General features: G+C 50.1%; 1 protein-coding gene across 6 annotated transcripts in view; it reads right to left on the bottom strand.

The window, feature by feature from the left end:
* Nucleotides 1-1891: 1891 nt before the first annotated feature.
* The window catches only part of LMNTD1 (lamin tail domain containing 1), a 56622-nt gene continuing 49584 nt past the window's right edge, over nt 1892-8929 (bottom strand). For 5 of the 6 annotated variants that reach the window (XM_084765830.1, XM_084765825.1, XM_084765828.1 and 2 more), the window contains one exon: nt 1892-2442. Coding sequence is in view for 4 of the 6 variants with exons in the window: in XM_084765825.1 (XP_084621951.1) it covers nt 2384-2442 (59 nt within the window). In the remaining 2 variants the exon portion in view is untranslated. Of the gene's footprint in view, nt 2443-8472; nt 8583-8929 lie in introns of those variants that run through there. The other variant, XM_084765831.1, reaches the window with a different exon arrangement.

Raw genomic sequence — 8929 nt, 5'->3', positions numbered from 1 at the left:
TGTACTTTTAAAAAAGGTTTATATTTTATGTGTTTTGCTTGCATGTATGTATGTGCAACGTGTACATGCAGTGTCTGTGGAGGCAGAAGAGGGCGACTACTCCCTTGAAACTGGAGGTACAGATAGTTGTGAGCTGCCATGTGTGTCCTGGGAACTGCACCCAGATCCCTTTGCAAGACCAACAAGTGCTCTTAACCACTAAACTACCTTTCCTCTCAATTACTTTTATAAGTTGGACACACTTGTGTGTCTAACACACAGGCAGGACTAGCTAGCTCTCTCCTCCACCTTTATCTGGACAATGGGGTTATTTGCCTTAACAATCTGGTATTGGGCTAGGGCGACAGACTAGTCGGTAAGAGCTTGCCTTGCAAGCCTAAGGACTGGAGTTTGAATCCCAGAACCCACATTAAAACCAACAAACAAAATGTAGTGTTTTCTGCCATCCCAACTGTAAAAGAAGCCCACACAGGTCACAGGGAAAGAGAATTCACTCGCTGGCAGAGATCCAGGAATAAGACACGACTTGGAAGCACATGGGTCAGCCCGAGGGAATGTTTAAAGTCGCCTTAAGGGTTATGAGGTGGCAGAAAGGAGACAAGACAGCAAGTAATGGAGTAGTCATGAGCAGGTCTTGTAGACGGGTGCACACACGACTGTAGTCATGAGGAAAGCTGTGTGTGACCCCTGCTCTGCACAGGACCTCCCTGGAATCCCCTTTGCAGGCACACCCAGAGGTGTGTCTCCTCTGTGACTCCAGATCTAGTCTAGTTGACGACGAAGACGGACATCACAGTTCATACGGCTACTCTCCCGCCCTTTGTTCAAGGACACTGGCTCTTTGTACCCAACCACCCTTGAGTGAAGGATCTTAGGGCCAAAAGGCTTACAAAAAACGCTTCCTGTCACATCGACTATTGCCAGGCGGCCTCCTCTGCCTGTCGTTTATCAGTAGGGAAACACATGGGCGTAGGTGCCGAAGCCACCCATGCTCGCCCGAGGACGAACGAGGAGTCAGTGCAGCTGTGTCCCTGCTGGGCTGCAGCTCCTGGAACAGAGCCTGTGGGTCTCCAGAGGCGCCTGAGATGCTGTCATAGATCTGATTATATTCTTTTGATTACAGGTCCCCTGGGCCTGGATATGAAGGCTCTCAGAGCTCAGTAGTCAATTATTAAAAAGCACAGCAAGTGTGCAAAGAGCATTTACAATGGGGGGTGGCGGCTTTAAAAGCCACAGCTGTAACTCACAATTGCTTTTTAACCCCTGAGCTAAAATATGAGCTCCAGTGTGGCAGTCCATTAGGATGATGGATAAAGCCACTCGCTGGTCACATTTAGGATGTGGACTACTAAAGCCAGCTCCTACACCACTGAGCCTGAGCAGGACTTGTTCAGGGTGGCTGTTGGCTGAGATCAAAGCATAGTTGAGGTTCATTCCAATGTTTGCCGAAAAATAAAAAAACAAACAAGAAAAGGAGAAATATGACAGAAGAGCCCCTGGGGCTGGACCCCTCCCACGCCCACAAAGAAGATCTGCTAAGGGTGCTGTGGAGACATTCGAGAGGGCAGAAGGCACTGGCAGAAGCCAGGTGGGCTTCAGATAGAATGCGGAAGTACCCAGGAAAAGCAAAAGATGGGCAGGTATCATTCTGTCATCAAGACTTGGGTCAGGAGGGTCAGCAAGAGCAAAGGCGAGTGAGACAAGGTGGGCGGGGTTTCCAGAGCAGGCCATAAGCCGAAGAGCTGCATCACGAGCCTTGGGTTTGACTGCTTCCAAAGGAGGGTGGAGGTCACCTGAGGAAGGCTGCTTTGGACACACACACACACACACACACACACACACACACACACACACACACACACCTTCCACATCACACTAACACATGAAGAGAAGCACCCATCTTTACATCTGTCTGTAGCTGCGTTTAATGCTGTGAAGCAGGTATGTGTCATGGGAACATGTCATAGGGGCTCTATGATGCCAGACCCTGGGGTACGTTTCGGATCTTTTCTAGTACAAAAATATTTGCTTTTGAAATAATGTTAATCCTTATATTATTTTTTAAAAATATATCTTGTCTTGGAAGAGCTGTGCTTCAGTGAGCTTGTTTCCTGTGATGTCACAGCTGTGCTTCAGCATGACTGTTTCCTGTGAGGTGACAGCTGCGCTTCAGCATGACTGTTTCCTGTGAGGTGACAGCTGCGCTTCAGCATGACTGTTTCCTGTGAGGTCACAGCTGCGCTTCAGCATGACTGTTTCCTGTGAGGTCACAGCTGCGCTTCAGCATGACTGTTTCCTGGGATGTCACAGCTGTGCTTCAGAATGTTTCCTGGGATGGTACCCTCTCTTTAGCATGACTGTTTCCTGGGATGGTACCCCCTATTTAGCATGCACACTCTTCCTGATCCTCTTTAGTCTCTATTGTTTGATCAGTGTGAGAAACTTTAAAATGATCAGAGGGGTTTGAGAAAGTCTTAAGAAAACTTACAAGTTGGGTGTGGTGGCGCACACCTTTAATCCCAGAACTTGAGAGGCAGAGGCAGGTGGATCTCTGTGAGTTCGAGGCCAGCCTAGTCTACAAAGTGAGTCCAGGACACAGAGAAACCGTCTCCAACCAAACAAACAACAAAAAAATCACACTTATGAATAGGCTCCTTTGGTTGAGAAAAGACATTTATAGTGCAGGATTCCTCATTTAATTATAGTTTATAATCTAGATGATGCTTCATTGCAGCTTCTGGGGGCTAATGCACAAGGCTTGCCACAAATTTAAGGCCAACTTGGGTGACAAACTGAGATTTATCTGGCTGAGTTAGCCTGTTCCCTAGATTAATAAACAAAATCCTGCTGTGCAGTGGTGGCACATGCCTTTAATGCCAGCACTTGGGAGGCAGAAGCAGGTGGATCACTGTGAGTTCGAGGCCAGCCTGGTCTACAAAGTGAGTCCATGACAGTCAAGGCTACACAGAGAAACCCTGTCTAAACAAACAAACAAACAAACAAACAGAAACAAAATCCTTAGACTACATTATAATATTTGACAACTGCATCTACAGGTTTACCCCAAGCTGTCACTGCACTGTGTTCCACTTCTGTTTGCCTTTGTAAGGCCGTCATTGCTGGGTGGCTGTTAGTGTGTACGTGCGGCTCTCTCTCACCGCGCTCACTTCCATGGAAGGCTCAGAGTCAAGTGCTGCTGTACATTACAAAGTGGTGATATGAACCAGACAAGGGAACCACGGCTTAAGCACGACAGGACATGGGTAAGCGGGGGTGCTACTGACATATTTACTGTTAGAGAGCCAGGCTTTTTGCACAGGGTTTAATATGGTTGAGCAAGCGTGTTTGCTCACTACGGTCTCTCCATGGCCCCTGCCTCCTACAGTGATTCCTAACTGCTATGCCTATGACCGTGGGAGCAGCAGGGTCGTGGACTTTGTACGTTGCAAGCCAGGGGCTGAGGCCTGTGTGAGGGGAGATCTGGTTAGATACTTGCAAAGGGCAGAGGCCTGTGGAGAGTGCGTTACCAGAGATGTGCAGACATCCTTCTTTGTGGTGGAGCATGCAGCCTATTTTGACATCAAGGCTTCCATTATCCCTTGGAGCTAGAGTTACAGGTAGCTGTCAGGCACCCCAAATGGCTGCTGGACTGAACAAGTCATCTTGCTGGACCCCTCCAGCCCCTCTCAGATTTCTGTCTAATTTCAGGTGAAGACCGAGCATTGTAGTCTGAGACGCACGCAGCAAGTCTTTCTTCACTGAATCTACCTGCTTCCCGAGAGCTGGACCCCTCCAGCCCCTCTCAGATTTCTGTCTAATTTCAGGTGAAGACCGAGCATTGTAGTCTGAGACGCACGCAGCAAGTCTTTCTTCACTGAATCTACCTGCTTCCCGAGAGCTTCGTACATTACTGTTTAGATCTTCAATGGCTAAAGGAGTTGCTCAACCAAAATTTGATCCACGGGTCCTGCCACTTTAAAGCCACTTCCAGATGGACAGTGGCTGGCTGTGACGGTGAGAGGGTCTGTGTGGAAGGCAGCACAGAGCCAAGACCAGGATAAAATGGAGAAACACTGATTCAACTCCTCATGCCTCACTTTGAGCGTCAGGTGTGAAATCGCCATCTTCAGCATGCTCGCGTTTGGCAGCTCTGAGGCGACATGACCAGCAGGCAGAGCTCACCTGGATGCACAGAAGAGGCAGCAGGCTGATCCTCGGGGCACCAGCTCTGGTCTCCACCAGGCTTAATTTTACATTTCCCAATAAGTATGTTTTTCACACTGACTATGCAAAGACTACTGGTGAAACCCAAAATAAACTAGAATTTATATTTTAAAATGTTTCCATTTAAGTTACAAAAAAAAAAAAAAAAAAAAAAAAAACCCAACCAACCAACCAACCAACCAAAACAAAACAAAAAACCTGGTTCAGAAAATATCCCCTGGGCTCTTTTTCCCCTGTTCCCAATTGGCCCAACATCTGAAAGATTTAGATATGTTTATAGTGTGTAATCTATTCTTCTGAAAGCAGCTGTAATTTTTCTATAATTCATTCTTTTTAAAAGAAGGGAAACTCAACTTCCCAACAATCACTGCTGCGATTCCAATAAGATAGCTCCCGTTATGGGAGAAGGCAAGTAATAAACATTTAAATCATTTTTTAAAAACTTTGTTTGAGACAGGGGCTCTGGTAACTAGGCTGGCCTTGAACTGACTGTGAAGCCAAGAACAACCTTGAACTTGGCTCTTAACTTCCTCTCAAGGGATGGGACCACAGGCATTTGCCTCCATGCTCATCTGTGCGGTCCTGGGGATGAGATGTGGGCTTCTTATACCCAGGCTAGCTCAAAGGATAACCTAGCCCCCGTCACTGCACTCCCCAGGGCACTAAGGGAGTTAGTACCTAGCCTACACAAAAGTGAGAAGCTAGCGGACACCTTGGCTAGGCCTCTCAACTGTGCATCTAACGGGGCGCTGCAGGTGGTCTAGCTGGACTGTGTAGCTGTCCCGGATATGGAGGTTGTGGCTCTCCGAGATTGCTGAAACTGAAATCAATCTGAGCCTCAAACTTTCACTCAGAGGAAAACAGAGTGATCCAAGGCTGTGATCTGCAGCTATTTCTGTGTGGTGTGGGCATGCGCTAACCTTCTCTCTCCACCCTAGGGACACTCCCAGCTCAGGAAGGCAGTCGGAGGGACTGTCCTGGAAGCTCACACTAGCCGATGTCACTGGGAGAGGGTGGACTAGACCCTTGCAAGGATGAAGGGTTAAGCAAGGCCCACAAAGACAGACTGTGACCAGGGACTCAGGGACTACCCAACACCACAATCCTCCACACAAGGAAAACCCGAGGTGGAAGCTGGTTTGGAGCTGGGAAGCCACGGTGAGCAGGAGGCGTAACTAGACACACCTGAAGCCTATACGGACCCTCATTTTCCATGTGTTTACCACAGATCTTGGAGGGAAGGGTTGGAGGAGGGGGAGGGGAGCCTGTTAAGAGAGTGCTTATCAGTGAGTCACAGGCCTCTCTGGCTGTGAGTTTATGCCCGGTGTGAACACGGGAGTCATCGCCCGCATAGACAGCTGTAGAGATCAGAGGCCAGGAAAAGTTGACACTAACTGCACGTTCTCAGGATCCCTGCTAGTCTCTCCAAAGCATTGTGGTGGCTCTGTTTCCATAGCAACCATGAAACAGAACAGCCCACACAATGTAGACGGCTTGGAATTCAAGAGTGACACCTAATGACACACCGTGGCATGAAGTGGGACAGATAGTTTTCTGAAAATGCACAAGGAAGAAATGTCTACCTGGACAATGCAGAGATGACGTGAGCCGCGTCTCCTGGCAGCTAGACGTCTTTGCTCCACAGCACGCACTGGTGGTGCATGTGAGTCTTTAGGCCCAGCAGCCTGTGCTGTGGCTTCTCATCTTGCAGATGCCAGACAGGTGTCACCGGAGGTTGGTACCAAACACTCTGACGGTTTTTAAATGGTCAGCGCATCAGCACCAAGCCCATCCATAGCCCCAGACAGGCATCCCCACTGTCCGTTTCTAGAACCTTCTCACTGCCCCCACAGACTAATCTGTTCTCCATCTTCTTCCCTCCAAACTCCTGGAGCGCTGGGCTCTGCCCTCTAGCTCTGTGATGTCTCTGCAGAGATGAAGCGACCCTCACACTTTCTGTGTCTGGCTCATGTCAGTGCACTCATGTTGATGTGTCTGAATTTCACCTTTTATAGCTCCGTGACATGGCGGTGTATGGTAGCACATGACCTAAAAATCTATCTGTTGATGGGTACCATTTTAAACAATGAAAGTAAATAATAAATATGAGGACTGGAAATGTGCTTCAATCGTTACAAAAATGTACAGTTGATCTATGCAGACAATTTCCTAACAAGGTGGCACTAAATTGTGACTATCTACGCAACTGTCCAAAACACAGCGGAGGGTTAGTGAAGCACATTGCAGGATGTCTGTCTGTGACGGTTCCTGAGACAGGACGCTGGCCTAATGCATGAATGGATTTCTTGATGGATTCGTGATTCAATTACCTTTGGGAGGCAGTGAGATGTAGGGGTGGGTCTTGGGAGGCAGTGAGATGTAGGGGTGGGTCTTGGGAGGCAGTGAGATGTAGGGGTGGGTCTTGGGAGGCAGTGAGATGTAGGGGTGGGTCTTGGGAGGCAGTGAGATGTAGGGGTGGGTCTTGGGAGGCAGTGAGATGTAGGTGGGGTGGGTCTTGGGAGGCAGTGAGATGTAGGGGTGGGTCTTGGGAGGCAGTGAGATGTAGGGGTGAGTCTTGGGAGGCAGTGAGATGTAGGTGGGGTGGGTCTTGGGAGGCAGTGAGATGTAGGGGTGGGTCTTGGGAGGCAGTGAGATGTAGGTAGGGGTGGGTCTTGGGAGGCAGTGAGATGTGGGGTGGGTCTTGGGAGGCAGTGAGATGTAGGTGGGGTGGGTCTTGGGAGGCAGTGAGATGTAGGTGGGGTGGGTCTTGGGAGGCAGTGAGATGTAGGGGTGGGTCTTAGGAGGCAGTGAGATGTAGGTAGGGGTGGGTCTTGGGAGGCAGTGAGATGTAGGTGGGGTGGGTCTTGGGAGGCAGTGAGATGTAGGGGTGGGTCTTGGGAGGCAGTGAGATGTAGGGGTGGGTCTTAGGAGGCAGTGAGATGTAGGTAGGGGTGGGTCTTGGGAGGCAGTGAGATGTAGGTGGGGTGGGTCTTGGGAGGCAGTGAGATGTAGGGGTGAGTCTTGGGAGGCAGTGAGATGTAGCAGTGGGTCTTGGGGCTGTGTCACCCTGCATGAAGGGCTCTAGCAGCGGAGCATGGCAAACATGGCACCACCAGGCTCCGCCTTTTCCCCTTCTCCTTCTGGCTAAGCCACAGACTATATCCCTGAAGCCAGTCACCAAGTTCCGTTCCCTTATTTGGCCACTTCCTCCTCCTGAGACTGGCCACCAATGTCCAGCTATCTAAACATTAAAGTCCAGCGATCAGAAGCCCCCTTTGGCTCACCTAATTAACACAGTCAAAACAAATCGACTCTTCCTAAACACGGGTGTCTCCCTTTCCCTTGACAAACCGCCATCTTCCTATGGGCCATGTCTGTCTCCTCTCTATCCAGAGGCAGTCCTTTGTCCTCTGGGGCGACAGTCCCTTCGGCCTCTCTCTTGTTCCTTTCCCCTTCTCTCTAGTCCTCTGCCCCCCTGGCCTGTCTTTGTCCCGTTGTCCCGCTGAGGGAAACACATCTGCTTTGCGCTGAGACCATGGTCTGGGTGTGTCCTGTGCTGACTCAGGACCCTTCACTGGCCACTTCCTGTATGCCTCTTCCTTCTGTTCCCTGACTTTCAAGAAGCAAAGTGACTTTTCTCTGACATGCCCTGTGTTCTGTGTGGCTGGGCCATGCTCTTCTCCCCTTAAGCTGTATCTGTTTACACAGTTTGGTCAGAGTGACAGAGAAACAATCCATCGCACAATGCTGAGGGAGGAGTCACTTCTGTACAGCTTCTGCCTTTGCCGGGGTTTTATTATTCACCCTCTTCTCCCACTGTCAGCTCTGTAGCGTGTGCACATGCCTAGGTTATAGCTTTAGTGCTGCTCCTATGAGAGGCGGAGCCTCTGAACTCCTGAGACTGTAGCTAATTCCACAAGAATTGCTTAGGCTGGGCTTTGAGCATGGGCATCGGGTAGGGTGCCGGCTTGTTTACCAGATGGCTTCTACAGGTTCTGGCCTTTTGGAATGTCTGAGGTATACCCTATAGCAGCAGGTGACTCATTTAAGACTGGACAGGAAGCACACTGTGTTCTCCCTCCTGGGACAGGCTGAGGCCTCAGCAAGGGGACTGCCTGGTCACTGGTGTCGTCCGTGGAGCTATTCCCCGCTGTTTGTAAACCATGTTTGTCCTTCACCAGCATGCTGAGAGCCCAGCTGTGGCCCCTTCACTCTTCCCACAGAGCACGCTGTGATGGAAGAGGGCAGAAGTTGGGCAGATAGAATCAGCACGGGCAGCCAGCGTGACGGTTGTGGAGACCAGAGAGCGGTGAAACGGCGACTGAAGAACTGTGGGAAATGACGCGCCACTTTGGGGGCTGAAAGGAAAAGGTATGATTAGTGTAGAGATAGAAGGGCTACGTCACAGAGAACAGGGAGCAAGCACCCCCGCCAGGACGCACTCGGGAGCAGCAAGCACCCCACCAGGACGCGGGAGCAGCGCCTTTTGCCTTCTCCACGGCCTTTAATAAGGTCTCACAGCAAGGAATATTGAACATTTTCTTTCTGAGCCACTGGATCCCGCTGTCTCAGTTATGAAAACTGAGCCCAGGAGAAAGGGTTGTTGTGGAAAGGACCGGAGTTGGCACCGGACACACCAAGACACACCAAGGTCTCAGCACAGAGGGACAAAGGTCAGGGAATAAGAGACAAAGACAGGAGACAG

This window comes from Acomys minous, assembly GCF_964271855.1.
Source record: "Acomys minous genome assembly, chromosome: 17".
In the NCBI taxonomy this organism is placed as follows: Eukaryota; Metazoa; Chordata; class Mammalia; order Rodentia; family Muridae; genus Acomys; species Acomys minous.
The sequence above is the reverse complement of the archived record's forward strand: the minus strand, read 5'-3'. Positions and strand labels throughout refer to the sequence as shown.